At 35.3% G+C, this 16,958-nt stretch overlaps 1 protein-coding gene across 4 annotated transcripts in view; it reads left to right on the plus strand.

The window, feature by feature from the left end:
- LOC106054444 (deubiquitinating protein VCPIP1-like) overlaps positions 1-16,958 on the plus strand; it is a 43,968-nt gene that overhangs the window by 21,677 nt on the left and 5,333 nt on the right. For all 4 annotated transcript variants that reach the window (XM_056044676.1, XM_056044678.1, XM_056044677.1 and 1 more), the window contains exons 12-20: positions 1,429-1,572; positions 1,961-2,094; positions 2,585-2,781; positions 3,401-3,544; positions 5,916-6,035; positions 6,398-6,632; positions 8,122-8,253; positions 9,869-10,059; positions 14,539-14,689. In XM_056044676.1, the coding sequence (XP_055900651.1) occupies positions 1,429-1,572; positions 1,961-2,094; positions 2,585-2,781; positions 3,401-3,544; positions 5,916-6,035; positions 6,398-6,632; positions 8,122-8,253; positions 9,869-10,059; positions 14,539-14,689 (1,448 nt within the window). The remainder of the gene's footprint in view (positions 1-1,428; positions 1,573-1,960; positions 2,095-2,584; positions 2,782-3,400; positions 3,545-5,915; positions 6,036-6,397; positions 6,633-8,121; positions 8,254-9,868; positions 10,060-14,538; positions 14,690-16,958) is intronic.

Below are 16,958 nucleotides of genomic sequence, written 5' to 3' on the forward strand. Positions count from 1 at the left end.
TATGACTCAATTGGAAGTTTCAAGGAAAAGCTGCTCTGAATTTTTTTTAGAAAAGTTTTTTTTTTTTTTTTTTTTTTTTAAAGTAAATATATAAATAAAAAAATAAAATGTCTCTTTTATTATGATCCCTCTTTTAATTTTTCAATAACCTATTTTTTTGTTGTACATAATGCATTATCCAGAATTATTTTCCATGTTTGGACGGAATTAAATTTTCTGCCATTTCGGAGTGCGCTACTTCACTTCGCTTTAACTTGTATAACTTTTTTAGTTATTATTGGAAAAAAAATATTTTGATATAGAATTAAAGAGAAATGCATGCTCTTTCTAATCCTTAAGTTTTCTAGTTTGTAAATCAATCATGTTGTTGTTGTAATTTTGGATTTTGAATATAAAATTTAAAAAACTCATCAACTGACTTTGAAAATATCCATCCAAGTGCATGTAATAAGAAATTTATTGTCCAAATTGAATCCAATGAACTTTTTTTCTCATTTTTATCCATTTATTACAGAACACCATAGAAGAAACAGCAATAGACACAAAAAATAATAAACTGGAACTAAAAATCCAATGTCACTACTTTAACGAAAAAGCCCATAAAAAAAGCAACACACTTGGAGCAAAAAACTTTTACACTAAAACTATATATGTATTGTATTTTCTTCTAAAGTTCTTCATGTACTTAGTATTTAACTATTCATTCTAGCTGCGATATTCATGGAAGCAGTCAATATGAATTTGTGGGTTCGATTCCCATCCAGCGCAAATATAAACTGTTCTCCCTGACCTACAGTGTTTACATACTCTGTCTTTCTTGATAGTTATAGGTCTCCATTCTCTGAAAATGGATCTTATTCTAGCAGGGGTGTTAAGTTTAATCCTATGGTCAGCATAAATAAAAAAAAAACAACATTCCAGCTCATTAGATGCAGTGCTGACTAAGTCCAGGTTGACACCCATATTTCTTGGTGGAACAAATCTAGACAAAACAAACTCTATATAAAATTAAGCAATAAAAACTTGAATTGGAGAAATACAAACGAAAAAATTAATTTTAAATAGCGATGATTTTAGCATTGATCCGACCTTTTGCTCACTTTAAGTCAACGTCCTGTGCATTGTTCCTGAGCCAAAGAGTTAAAATGTTTATTTCTCATTTTCTATATTGATATTTAGATTTTTTTTTCTGATATTAGGATTAAATATTTATTTTTCTTTCTTAAAATTTCAATCAACATTTAATTCATCTTGATTTAAATTGATTTTGATCTAAATTATTTGCAGACTTCTTCACTAAAATGTCCTAAATTTGACAAGACATTATGTTCTAACCTTTTTGTTTGTTTAAACCATGTTAACAGTGCATTGTATCTGTGACCTTGAGACTATCAGATGTTGACATTAGCTTGACATTCTTATTTGTAGACCTGAAGCAGAGTTTCGCTTAGTAGATGCCAACTACAAAGTTCATTACAAAAATGGTGACAGGACAACAACAAGGTCTAACAAGTGCAGCTGTGGATTTAAACATTTCTATAATGGACATGAGTATGATGGGACATCTAAACGGTAAATATTTTCATTTGTCTTGGTTATAAACATCAAACACAAAAATATGACCTGAGGTTTTAGATTTTCATTTCCCCAAAAAAAAAAACAACAAAAAAAGTGATTTGATAAGCAAATCACTATTATATAAAATGGTAAACATTTTTTTTTTTGGTTGTAGTATTGAATACCTTCAGTAAAAAAGTTAAAAAAAGAAATGATTGATAATTAAAGATGCACATCCAAACAGACAAAACAACCAAAAGTTTTTTGTCACTGCTATTTATGCTCCACATTATTGGCGCCATGGAGGGAGTTTTATTTCTTCTAAAATTTAGCTTGTCCCTTTTATTTTTCCTACTCTTGATTTTGACTAATACTAACTCTTTATTTTGTTTACTTGAACAAGTGTAAAAGTAGACTTGGAGTGGGGAGGCAGATCATTTATTAGAGTCTTGGACTGGTTTCAAGACCAGGAAGATGTAAACCTCAACAGTAATGCTTATGAATTGGCTCAGAATTTGGTGCAAGAACTTTTCCCTGGTAAGTAGTTTAATATCTTGAGATTTGTCTCTTGAAATATTTAGCATCTCATTCTTATTGAACCTGTCTTTCAAAATATTATCCAATCATTTCGTCTATTCCTTTCATCCAATATACATTTATAATATTAGTGAAAATCTCTGATTTCATCTAATTCCTGATGGTTACCTGTTTTTTGATAGAAAAAAAGTTGGTCTTGTAAACATTTTGTAGAAATGTTGTACATGTTTTGGATGTTTCTTCAGAGTTGAAGAAAATCTACCTCCTAGTCTAAACCTCCCACTGGACGACGGGAGATTGCAGCAGGCAAGTTATGAACCTGGGACCATCATGACGACAGAATGACAGTCCATTGTGTATACTGCATGACCAGGCAGCCATCTTTGTGCTAGCCATATAACATTCTTGCATTAAAACCAAAGTTTTTGTTCTCTCTTATTTTCATCTGACTTAGAATGTAACATTTTTCATGTTATGAAAATCTTTTTAGGTGAATTTGGCAGTGAGAGACTTGTTCAGAGAGTTGTGGATCAAATCTTGCAACAGACTCAAATACCTGAGATGGATACCAACAGCATTGTTCCAAAGAGTAGTGGCAGGACTTCTGCAAGTCAGCATGCAATGAATGACCATCAGGCTTCCTGGTCTGCAGACACTGTGTCTAAAGTCATTCTAACTGGTCATCAGGTAGCTGAGACACATGTTTGAGATTCATTTTTAACAGTGTTTCAGATAAGTGTTCATAAATAAGTGTTCATAAATAAGTGTTCATAAATAAGTGTTTATGATATTGCATTGCTATTTTTTTTTACACTTAATAATAATATATAGTCTTTTATTTAAAAAATTTCTGACCTTTTTCTAAATTTTATCTCATAATTTTACACATTCCTGAAAGTTATGGTTATAAATTATATTAGAAACTAAAATTAAACATTTCTTATAGTCCCATGTTGAATGAACATTTCTCATTGTAGTTCCATGTTTAATGAACATTTCTCATTGTAGATCCATGTTGAATGAACATTTCTCATTGTAGATCCATGTTGAATGAACATTTCTCATTGTAGTTCCATGTTAAATGAACATTTCTCATTGTAGTTCCATGTTTGCACTAATAAGAATTTATTCATCATTCTTTTTATCTAGAATTCACTTCACACCAACAAAACTAGACTATACAACATAAACAACTTAACAATATTCTGTTGCTGACTTTTTGTTCTCTATACATAATATTGCAATGTTCTCCTTTGAAATGTTTACTTTTACTCTCTCTTATTATTTATCTCTCACTTTTGCTCAGAGTGTTCACAAAGAAGAATTGACCAAAAGTGAAGCTGAGAAAAAGGTGAGGCAACAAATCAGTGCTAATGCCCCAAAACAGCAGAGGAAACTCTCTGATCAAATGACTGCAGAACGAAGACACTCTCCTGAAAGTGGAAACCAGGTGAAATATATTTTGAATATCAATGTAAAGTACTTTGTGGGGACCACAGTTGGATTGTTTCTGTTTTGTGCTAAAACCTAAGATGTTCAGAGTGAACTGCAGTACACACACCCCCCCCCCCCCCCACTTTACATGCCTATCTGTTTCCAACAGGTTTTGGATAACCTTCACTATGTTTGACATTCAAGTTTGTCATATACTAGTGTGTTCTATGATAGGAATGTGGATTGTTATGTAAACTTCTTGTTTACTCCTCACCCTCTTTGATATTAAAGATGTGATGCAGTTCTAAATATAAAAGAGAGACAAAGAGATGCAACACTATGCTATTTATATTTCCTCTCAACAAAAGCTGAACATATGAAATGGATCATTTCATATTTCTATTTAAACAAAATTTAAATCTATCAATCTATCTCAGGGGTGGGCAAATTACGGCCCGCGGGCCACATGCGGCCCGCCGAGGTGTTTTATGCGGCCCGCCGACACGTACAGAAATCAGATGTGCACACAGTATATAGATATAAAAAGGCAAATATTTTAAAAAATATCTATATAAATTATTGAAACTGTCTCATTATAAAATGTTTTAAGTAAACGAAGATTATGCTTATTGGCTATACACTCAATTTAAGACACGATGTCTGAGTATTGGGTAGGTTTGGAACAAGATGGCAAGTGTAACAACTGATAGAGCTCAATCTTTGATTGAAAACCATAAACTTGAAACAGGAAAGTTTGCTCAAAGCTGCATATAATTTAAACATTATATTGGGAAGCAATAAGTAGAAAACTAGGGGAGTTAACCACGGGTAGTTCTGATTTATGAATAAATGATCCAATATATCCGCTAGCTTAGCATGGGCAATGCAAAGGAGAAGGATATAAAATCTCAAGGATGAAATTGTCATGTTACTTGACTGTGACCTTGTTAACAATATTTCTAATGAAGAGTGGAAGACAAAATTTCACACCCGTACTTTGTAATTGCTATTGCAATTGATTGTTTACATATGAAATGTAAATGCATGTTAAATCTTTTCAAACAAGGCTTTCCCATTTATACAGGCAAGCAAAAAAAAAAGTTTTTTTGTCATTTTCCTTTGCTGAAAGGTGAAACCATCTTTAGTGAAATGATTAAAAGTACAATATTTATTAAGAGAAGCCGATTCAGCTCCAGAGGACATAACTCAAAGCAATGAGAAGTTCCAGTCATCACTACCACGGGAGTTTTATGGGTACCAGAAGCTGTATTTCCACACTTAAAAAAAACTTTGCTGCTGTTCACACTATTTGGGTACACATACATCAGTTCTTCTTCTTCGTTCTCATTTTACATGTTGAAGGGTTCAGATCAGCAATCCTATATCTGAGAGGAACCGCGTAGTGGTTTCCAGATGAGGCAGCCCTACGAATAGTCTTTGGAGAGTCCTGTTCGGGTCCCTTGATTTAGTATGCACCATTGAAGGACATGGTCAGCATTCTCTGGTGATGCTCCACAAGGGAAGGCCTCGCTCGTCCCGACATTTAACCTCCGGAACATCAGTGAGCAAGCATTTTTTGTGGAAACTAAACAAGTATAATCACTGGTCAATATTGACAAACTGTAATTTGACAGCAGTCATACACAGGGGTAACAACTAGTGAGATAGTTTCACAGTTAAGAAAAATTATGCACGAATTTTAGAAATAAAATACTGCACATTAAGTACAACTGTATATTTGTGGGGATATTGTGATATAAAAAGACAACAGCAATTAAAAAAAAATCGTAAAACATATATATATGAATTAAAAGACATTCTACACAGCAAGCTTATCTTTCTAATATATATATATATATATATATGCGGCCCGCCATTGTCAAACTTTTTTTTAATGCGGCCCTCGATACAAAAATGTTGCCCACCCCTGATCTATCTGATGAGTTTTCCTTGCTGATTCAGGGAACCCATTCTTCAAATGGCACTAGGGAAGAAAGAGTACTTATAAGAATTAGTCCTAGCATATGGAATAAAAAAAACATGTCATCATCTTTGTGTCTTTCTGAGTATTTAAGACAAAGTATGATATAGAAATTTGTCAAACTTTTGCCTCAAAACCATATCGTTATACTCTTCGTTCACTTTTAAAACATGTCACCAATAAAACTAAATAATTTCATAATGTTTATGAACTCTGATATCTTTGGACTATGTTCTTTATGTACATAAATTCATGTCCAATTTTGTCATCATATTGATTGACTTAAACTTAGTCCTGCATTATTGGAATAAGACTTTATTTTACCCTACAACCTAGTTTGTTCAATAGAGACACTTTTGTTGGAATGCTTGACACTGTGAAGTATTTGTATTGATGTTGTCCACAGAAAACTCAAGTCAACCAGTCTTCAGTCTCCAACACAAGTTCAGGGAATACAGCAGCTGGTTTCTCTAACCCCCTTGCCACCAATAAGAGAATCAGGCTGTCAACTTCTGATGGCAGAAATGTAATTTCATATTTTTTATTTTTTTTAACCACCTTATTTATAAGATCTTTAACCCCAAGAAAATAGCATTGGGTTTATATTTAGTATATATATGTATATCATTCTTTTCTTCAGTATTAATTAGTAAAGCACTTTTTCTTTTAGTCTTTTTTCACCTATAATCTTGAAACTTATTTTTAAAGATACTTTCTTGGGACACATTTATAGATGCCTTTAACAAGTTATTTTTTATGTTAATTTTATGTCTTTTGTTTTTGTCATTTTGAAAATAGTTTTATGTTTATGTGTTAACAAAATTAATTAGTCATATGTTAAAAAGTAATTATAATTATCCAAAAACAACTTTTTTTTCTTTTATCCAGGTAACTCTTGATCTGCCATCGGAGTGTACATTCACTGAACTGCAGTCTTTGATATCCTCCTCACTGGGTGTAACACCTACCAACCAGAGGATCAGGCATGGCTTCCCACCAAGAGAACTTAAACCTCCCCCTGGTTCTGGGAGTGATTTCAAGGTGCCCATACAGCCTGGCGATAAGATCATGCTAGATATTATTGATCAATTAGAACCTAAAGCTAAATCTGCTAAAGTTTCAAGTAAGGAACAGATTATTGTTTTTAAAACGATTATTAGAATGTGTATTTTTTTTTTCATGCACATGTTTTTTCAAAACCTGGTTGCCTCTTACAAATTTCCTAATCTCTATGTGCCAATCTAGAGTTCATATAATTACTAAACTAAAACATTGAGATTGTACTAAGGCATTAGTATTCCTGTAGATCTGGGAAATCTGCTAAACAGGCAAGAAGTTTCATGTGGAATAAAATTGTTTTTTTACTTTTGTATTTTGATTTTTGTAAGTGATAGTTTCAGTCAAAGGGATATCAAGGGATGAACTCACTTTCTCAGTACAATTAATATTGTAATCTTCCATGACTTGCATATTCTAAGATTGGGGAAAGCTGGGTGCTGATTGCTAAGACTGAAAGAAGAATTAACACCTTCCATGACTTGCATATTCTAAGATTGGGGAAAGCTGGGTGCTGATTGCTAAGACTGAAAGAAGAATAAACTCCTTATTATAACACCTATAAGATTCTACAAGTCCATACATTGGCAAGCAGGAAATACAAACTGTTAGAGGTGATTTCACTGAGCAAAATAATCTTTAGGGGGTACAGTTGTCAGAGTTACTAGAAGTAAAATTAGTTGTCAAGATAATGAGTGGACTAATCATTCTTTTGATAGCTTGTGAACCAGAGAACTTTGGTTGTGCACATTCACAGCTCCATCATTATTAGTGCTTAATGGTATATCTGTATAATCTCTTTCAACCCATTGTCATTACTGATTTTGTTTGACACTTTATGTTTCTCTTCTGTCAATATTCTTTGGTTATAAACCAAATAGCTCTTCTGATTAACGCAAGTCTTTTTATGTTTTTATAACATCAATTTAAATATAAATTATATATCTTTCATATTTAAAGTTTAGAGTATTTTGTTTCTAGTCAGAGTCATTGTATTAAATGAAAATGTTTCAAATTTAGAGTTACATCATGCCACATTTTAATTTGAATTTAGAAACTTTACTATTTTTTTTATATTTTTATCACCCTTCAAATCTTTATTATAATCTTTGATTCATTCATTCACGATCTTAGCTATCAAGCAAGGCTTGGCCATGGCCAATATTTCTTAAATCAATTTATTAATAGTTCAGTTATTTAAAAAATCAGTTTCAGCGAAAAATATTCGAAAACAAACAAGTGTCTTATCAGAGTTGAAGTCTATGATAAACATGCATAACTAGATTGGCATTTGAAATGCATTTGACGTAATTATCTTCTATTTTGAAGTAACATCTGTAATTCATAAGATAAGACATAAGAGACAAAGTTAGGTATATTGATATATATTAAACATCCATTAAACATTTCATCTACCAAAACAAAGCATAGGATGGAAGACCTGTTTTGAAACAACATCTTAATTAAATGATAAAAAAACAAACTTTTATTGTGTACACATTCCATCGTTACACTAGTTGGGTAATTTCATTTGTTTCTCTTTGTTTTACCCACAGCTGATGTTAGGAAAATAATCCATCCTCTGACACCAAGCAAAGGTCTTTCATGGACATCCTTTGCTGAAGGAGAGTTTGATGAAGCCTCTGACAGAGTTTTACAAGGACTGATGGATCCTTTGCTAACAAGTGGTAAAAAAGTATTTATTTATTGTTGTATTATAAATAAGAAGATCCCTTTTCATTGACATTTATCATCCTTTGCCTTACAGGTTTAATTATATTTTAGTTTTAGAAAACATAAAGACGATGATTTTAAATTAGTCAAATACCCATGTAAACAACAATGGAGCAAAATGTTTCTTATCTAACTGTCCAAATACTATGTATCTATAACATTCTAAGATTTTATCTAATTTAATGATTGTCTAGACTATCACATGAGAAGGTGGTTGTTGTTTTTTGTTAGATGCGCATCCAGGAAATGTTTCTATCTGTTACCCTTATTCATCTAATTGAGTGATTTTCTCATTGATTTATTACTTCTACAACTGAAACAAAATAAAAGTTAAGCTTATTACTAATATTTAGTATCTGTTCATTGTATTGTATTGTATTGTATTGCTGTTTGTAAGAATCTAGAATAAAAAAGGGAAAACAATTAAAAAGAAAAACACAGAGCCAATTATATATTTAAAAAACAACAACTGATGTCCATGGCATGAGTTTCTTTTCTATTGGCACCAGTGAATTTGTTGGGAGATGTCCATGTCATGAGTTTCTTTTCTATTGGCACTAGTGAATTTGTTGGGAGATGCCCATGGCATGTGTTTCTTTTCTATTGGCACCAGTGAATTTGTTGGGAGATGTCCATGACATGAGTTTCTTTTCTATTGGCACTAGTAAATTTGTTGGGAGATGTCCATGTCATGAGTTTCTTTTCTATTGGCACCAGTGAATTTGTTGGGAGATGTCCATGTCATGAGTTTCTTTTCTATTGGCACCAGTGAATTTGTTGGGAGATGTCCATGTCATGAGTTTCTTTTCTATTGGCACCAGTGAATTTGTTGGGAGATGCCCATGGCATGTGTTTCTTTTCTATTGGCACCAGTGAATTTGTTGGGAGATGTCCATGGCATGAGTTTCTTTTCTATTGGCACCAGTGAATTTGTTGGGAGATGTCCATGGCATGAGTTTCTTTTCTATTGGCACCAGTGAATTTGTTGGGAGATGTCCATGGCATGAGTTTCTTTTCTATTTTCCTTCTGACACATCTTCCTTTCTCTTTTTGCTTTTTATATCAAGACCCATAAACAAAGGAATATAAACTAGTTACTGTACAAAAATGTGTATGTATTAAGACCCATAAACAAAGGAATATTTACTAGTTATTGTACAAAATTGTGTATGTATTAAGACCCATAAACAAAGGAATATTAACTAGTTATTGTACAAAATTATGTATGTATTAAGACCCATAAACAAAGGAATATTAACTAGTTATTGTACAAAATTGTGTATGTATTAAGACCCATAAATAAAGGAATATTAACTAGTTATTGTACAAAATTATGTATGTATTAAGACCCATAAACAAAGGAATATTAACTAGTTATTGTACAAAATTATATATGTATTAAGACCCATAAACAAAGGAATATTAACTAGTTATTGTACAAAATTGTGTATGTATTAAGACCCATAAATTAAGGAATATTAACCAGTTTTATTGTACAAAATTGTTGATTAGCTGATTAAAGAATTGTATTTGTTGATTAAAATGAAGATTATCTTTGTTTGTACTCAGGTGGAGATAACTTAGATCACTCATTATCTGCCCTGGCACTGACTGCTGCCCTTGACAACAAAGAATTGTGGCCCTATGTGATTCAGAGGCCTCACTTGTTTTCTGTCAATGGTTTGTTTTACAAGCAGGTTGAGAGAGACATGGGCCTGGAGCATGGCAAACATTGCCAGTTACCTCTCTTACCCCACAAGGTACACGTTTATCTGAAGGTTCACTAGTGAGGACCTGGGCTCTCAGGTTGAAATGGGATAGAAAAAATAGGGTGGGGTCAAGAAAATTTGATCTACATGTGGGGCATACACATTTATAGAATGCTTTTCAAACTAAAAGTTGTTTTTTTTTTCTTGCAAATCACTACTGCCTCTACAAAAAAAAGCTTAACTAGTCTCAAAGAAGCTGGAAATGTTCTTAAGTGAAATTAATAGAATTGTTTCTGGTAGAAACAAAAAAAATGTTTTTAATTTATGTACTCTAAAGTCTATTGACAGATTAGATTTAGATGTTTCTCCAGAATAGAAGATTATTATTTCTTAGCACCAACCTCCTGCACAAACATCAAAGTAGAAACTGAGCTAGCCTGTTTTCACTGAGTGCCTGTGAATGATTGTCTTGAGAATGACTATATCAAAGTAGAAACTGAGCTAGCCTGTTTTCACTGAGTGCCTGTGAATGATTGTCTTGAGAATGACTATATCAAAGTAGAAACTGTGGTAGTGTCTTTTCTCTGAATATTTTTGAAAGATTGTTGTGAGAATGATGTAATTAAAGATGACTAGAGAATAAAAAATCTTCTAGCTTTGTATCTTCCACTTTCTTGTGCATAAGGTGAGCATATAAAAGTCTTCCTTTGGTCACTCTTGAATGTGTCTCTAAATGAAAAGGGGAGCATATAAAAGTCTTCATCTGGTCACTCTTGGATGTGTCTCTAAATGAAAAGGGGAGCATATAAAAGTCTTCCTTTGGTCACTCTTGGATGTGTCTCTAAATGAAAAGGGGAGCATATAAAAGTCTTCTTCTGGTCACTCTTGGATGTGTCTCTAAATGAAAAGGGGAGCATATAAAAGTCTTCTTCTGGTCACTCTTGGATGTGTCTCTAAATGAAAAGGGGAGCATATAAAAGTCTTCCTTTGGTCACTATTGGATGTGTCTCTAAATGAAAATGCCGTGCTAGGGCAGAGTAAGAGTCTGAAAGTCATCGGAAAAATTGGATGTCAAAACTTTCACTTCCTCCTAGATACTGGTGCCTCACGATCAGTCATCCGGATGGATAATGATTTTGATTTTTGATTTGAGGCACATCGGCACAATTTAGGCCATGTCGTGCCTTCCGGACGGATAAAGTGGACATTAGCAAGAAAACGCCAGTTAGAGCCTACTCATTGAAAACAGCCAGCGGAGAACTGATGCCCATAAAAGGCCTGATCGACATAACAGTCGAGATCGGGAATCAGTCATTCAAACACGAATTCCTGATTGCTGACGTCACAGATGACTGCATAATAGGGCTTTTCCCTGAATATCGGCGGAGGCACTTTACAATGTGGAGACCTTGAAGTACCCTTGCTTGGCGACGAGAATGAAGAAGATGGCTAAGTCAGAAGGGTTAAGTTGGTAGAAAATACAACCTTGCCTGCACAGTAGAGAAACATTTACGGGAAGGTAGCATCATCGCTGGTTGCCATGCTTTAGAGATGATATGAAACTGCAGCAGTGAAAATCCCGACGGAACACTCAAACCCAGCGAACCACAGGTTACTAAACTTCTGGCAGAAGTCAAAACGATCTTGTCAAAAGAACAGTACACCAAAGCAGAATGATTCCTCAGAGAGTTCTCCGACATATTGCCATCTGATGAAATGGACTTTGGGCGAACAAACCTGATCCAGCATCGAATAGACACAGGAAACACTAGGCCCATCCGACAGCAACCACGTCGCCTGCCGCTAGCAAAACACCAAGAAGCTATGGACATGATAGAACGAATGAGGCAGCAGGGGGTTGTTGAACCATTCAACAGTCCATGGTGTTCACCCATCGTCTTGGTAAAGAAGAAAGATGGATCCACTCGATTTTGTGTTGACTATAGATTATTAAATGACGCCACACACAAGGACAGCTATCCGCTTCCTAGGATTGACGACACATTGGACACACTGCTGGGTCACAGATCTTTTCCACCCTTGACCTGAAGAGCGGTTACTGGCAAGTGGGACTACACCCTGAGGACAGAGATAAAACAGCCTTCTCTGCTGGTAATGGTCTCTGGCAATTTACCGTGATGCCTTTTGGCCTCTGCAACGCCCCAGCCACCTTTGACAGACTAATGGAGCATGTGTTAAGAGGACTTAACTGGACCACGTGTTTTGTTTACTTAGATGACATTATCGTCATAGGCAGAACCTTCGAGGAACATATTGCAAACCTGAAGAAAGTGTTAGAAAGAATTAGAAACGCTGGAATGAAATTGAATCCAAAGAAGTGCTCCTTGTTCAGAAGAAGCGTAGATGGAACTGAGAGGGTTATAGCTTACTTTAGTCGGAGCTTGTCCAAAGCCGAGAGAAACTACTGTGTTACAAGACGTGAGCTACTGGCAGTTGTGGATGCCATACAACATTTTCACAAATACTTATATGGGCAAAAATTTATCCTTAGGACAGATCACGCTGCTCTACAATGGCTGTTGTCATTTAAAAGTCTGGAAGGACAAGTTGCCAGGTGGATTGAACGTTTGCAAATTTCCATCAACTTCGACGTCAGGCTTCCTTGGATTCTCTTGACCACCATCAGGACTTCCCTCTCCAGTCTTGGCAGCTGGACCAACGTCTGTTGGGATCAAACCTTGCTGGTATCTCTCGACTTGCATATGACTTTCAACGGCTTCATCAGGTTTCAATGGGTTCTCATGATCACCACCAAGGCTCCTCTCACTGGTTTTAGCATCTGAACAAACGTCTGTATTGATGATTTTCTCCTCCACAGCAGGTATACGTTGGTTCATGGCGGCTATCTTGGAATTGATGTTTCCTAGCATTGAGCTCAAGAGCTCCTCCATATCTGGTTCTACTTGAAAAAAGATAAGTGTCTGGATCTTCCTCTTCTTCCACTATGTCTTCCCGGAGGCGTGCTTGTAAGGTTTCTTTGTTTCCACTTGTCTTTAGCCCTCGATCACGTAGCTCTCGCTTCAGTTCTTTCACTTTGAGTTCGTACAGCAGTTTCAGACGAGCCATAGTAGATCCGTTCCTATCCGATTTGATCTGATCCCACTTTTGACACCAGTGTTACGAATCTCACTATCCAGGCACTCTGCAAACTGCACCATACACCACCAACGTAAAGAACTTGACAACTCAGGGCTCCAGAGTAACGTAACACTTTAATAGTTGAATAAATAACAGCCAATATTGGCAACACGTACACTGTACAAATATCTCTCTGATAACACCGTACCGCCGTATCAACTCTTGCACTGGCCTCGCCGTCTCGTTCCGGGCTTGCACTGGGTTCAACAGTTCAGGACTGACTTCACACACTGGGCTCGTTGTGTCGGACTCGATCACAGACCAAGATCAAGACGCCATTCGTCTCATTTGTACTTTACAGTATTCCGCACTGAACCGTCGTAATGCTCCGTACAGAACCACACCGCTGAACTGTGCTGTAGTCGACCGTGTTCTGAACCCCTGCCGTGAACCGTCTTGACTGGACACCTCCGCTCTTTATATAGGGTCCCTACTGGCCTTCTAGAACGGACGGAACACCGCTCGACGTTTCTAGCTTCGTCACATGACCACATCATTCGTGACGCCCCTGAGCTCTGTTCACGATGGCGATCATTCCCGAACCGTCCTGTTTGACACTCGACTGTCGTAACTCGTCACAGTTGACTGCTCGTCTAGCGCTGGCCTGGGGCGATTTGCATCGGCTGATAAACTCACACCACTACCCCCATCTGTGCCACCACCAGGTTTATAACAATATAAAAGTCTTCTTCTGGTCACTCTTGAATGTGTCTCTAAATGAAAACTATTAGCGGCATAAATCTACCATTGAGCTGGGATGGTAGATCAAGGTCCTAAAACGAGCTTGTTTTGGTGGTACAAGACAGCATTTTTATCACTTATCAGGTGCTGCTCATCTTTGCATATGTCGTCCCAACTATCCTACAGAGTTTTATTCTTCAGTCCTCATTGAAGTATTTGAAAATCAAGTTTAAATATCATTTACTAAACATCTAAAATGCTTGAAGATCTACTTAATGTCTTGACATTGCGTGGTCGAGAGGCCAAGTGCGCTTGAACTTGGCTTGGTTGGGTACCTAGAAAGGGGCTCGAGGTTTGACACCCGACTCGGACAGAGTTGTGTTTACTGAGCGCCTAAAGGCAGCACGGAAAACCAACTCCTAGATACCCCCTCCCCACACTGGTCCACAAATGAGATTGGACCAAAAAGCGCTCTGAGCATGCTATAAGCATGAAAGTAGCGCTATATAAAAGCTATAATATATATATATATTGCATTGTATCCTTAGATGTCAACTGGAACTGATGATTCACATTTATTTTAGGTACCGGTATATTGTGAAATGTACGCCATTTAATTTGTTTAAAGAATTAACATATTTTCTACTAAATTTATAGAGCAGTAAATGATTTGTGCTTTTATGTTGCCAGGTTTTTGTGTACAATAGGTATGATGACAGGTTGGAGCTGTGTCTTGAACCGTATGGACATTTCCCAATAGAAAGTAATGTAGAGAGAAATGCTTTCTCAATGCTACCTGCCAGCAAGTGTGTCAGCAAACCAGGAGGAAAACCATTCACAGGTTACTTTGATCAAACTGCAAGGGACCTCATTCATCAATCATAAAAAACATTAAGGGCCGTGCTTCCCCATCCCTTGTTAACAACCTACAACCTAATTTCAATCAACAATGGTTATTACGTGACAATTCCTTTTAGTGAATGAGGTCCATTAGCTTCAGCATAGTGATTTAAAACATTGTAAAGAAGGGACACCATTATTGAAATTGGTCATTGTGTGAGGACTTATCTGCCCAATTGTAGCATATGGTAGAAAAAGAAGCAGAGTTTGCAAAAAACATTCAAAGTCAGTCTTTGAAACGTGAATAGTGAAATGTTTGCAGGTGCCCTCCAAAGAAAAATTATGTTTTACATCTGACACTGACAAAGAGCAATAAAGAGGTGCCTTAACTTTCAACATTTTTCATAACAGAGAAATTAAAACTCATTTGTATATATTTATAAATAGCATTCACAACTTTTGAGGACATTAAAAAATTATCCACTTGACACGGTTGTGCCTGTCAATAGATTCAAATCACTTTGAGGGAAATAGATTCAAATCACTTTGAGGGAAATAGATTCAAATCACTTTGAGGGAAATATTGTTTTCAAATGTTTGATACAAGAATGATGTTTAACATACATTGATGCAGAGAACTTTTTTTTACCATTAATCCCTAAAAAATTGTTTTACTATCACATTCTTTATGTTTTCGTTATTTTAAGTTTATCGCTTAAACATACAAAAATTGTCAAAATAGTCAGTGTATTTAATTAAATTAGTATTTACATTGGAAAGAAAGATTTATTAAAAATAAATTTTCTAACTATTTACTTCTTTCTTTCTGGTGTGACGGGTAACCATCTTAAGAAGGTGGTCAGTTGACCTATATCTTCTCAGTCTTGGCTGCCTCTTGAGCTTTGACTCACTGGCTTTAGGATACAGTCCCCAAGGCCTTTGTTTTACTGGCATGTTTAGACAGATGGCTAGCCTGCAGAAGTGTGTCACAGGTTGGTTCACAGTGTTATTTGCTCCAGTGTTCTTCTGAGTCCTTTCATTGGCCATTGCTACAACCTCTTTTACTGAGCCTGAGATGTTTAACCAATTGGCACTCAACATTGTGAACTATTTTAATCTTGGGATGTCAGCTTTCTCAACAATTGTTTTTAATGTATCAGTCTTACCCTACTCATTTGTTTGACTTGTTTCGGGTGTTCCTTTAGATTGGAAGAGTATTTCATCCTAGCCCAAACCTATTGGAATATGGTTGCAGGATCTTAAACAGGATCTTCAAAATGACAGTCCAGACTGCATATCCATGTTCAGGCTGCCATCCCCTACAATAAATTTCATTGCTTTGTTTTGAATAGAGTCTTAAATCTTGAAAATTTAAAATTTTGTTTTGTCATGAAAAAAAGTTACTATTTTAAAAATTTTCTCATCTGGGAATAGTTCTAGCCAAAATTTTTTATAAAGCATCTCAGCCATTTGTATTTATAAGATGAGCTTATACAGTGTGAATTAGGATGTGTAACATATTGAAAGGCAAAGAAAGGTACTTCAAACTTTGCTTTAAACTTTGCATCAGCAGATTTCTCCATAAGAATGAAGAAGGGAAGGGAAACACTATGTAAATACTATCCATAGGCATTCTAAATAAACATATTTATATATTAGATGAAATGAGTGCTAAAGCCTTAACAGCAACATTACACAATGATTGAGAAAAAAAATTAATTGGGGATGAAATGACTGGTAACCAAGATTTCGCTATGATCACCATATTTAAAAAAAAGTACTTGGATTTGTCACCACTTTAAAACCTTAACCTGGAAATAAGTGAAACTATGTTATTTGTACAATGCATTGAAACCCAACATTTGAAACATGCTCAATACAACTTAGATGTCATGCATAGTTTTGTAAAGGTTTGACCAAACTGGGAATATTCTTTATTTACTTGATGACTGTTCAATGTAACCACATCTAGAGCTAACATTGGATTAGATTAGAACTAGTTTATTTCTAATACTAATTGAAGTCTTCATTGTTTTGATTCACCTAACATATTCAACTAGTATCAAGGTATGGAAATTGTGATGTTTTTTTCTCACATTGGATTTTATTTAGAATGTCTTTTGAAATATAAGGTAGATTGTTATGAAGAAGTAAGCATGGTGCTAGTCTGTAGTCTATGGAAGAGATTGGACTTTAGTTTTGCCTTATAAAGCACAAGATGTTCATATGAAACTTTTGTGTTACTTTTAACTAATTGGATGTTTGTTTCT

This window comes from Biomphalaria glabrata, chromosome 10 (assembly GCF_947242115.1).
Source record: "Biomphalaria glabrata chromosome 10, xgBioGlab47.1, whole genome shotgun sequence".
In the NCBI taxonomy this organism is placed as follows: domain Eukaryota; kingdom Metazoa; phylum Mollusca; class Gastropoda; family Planorbidae; genus Biomphalaria; species Biomphalaria glabrata.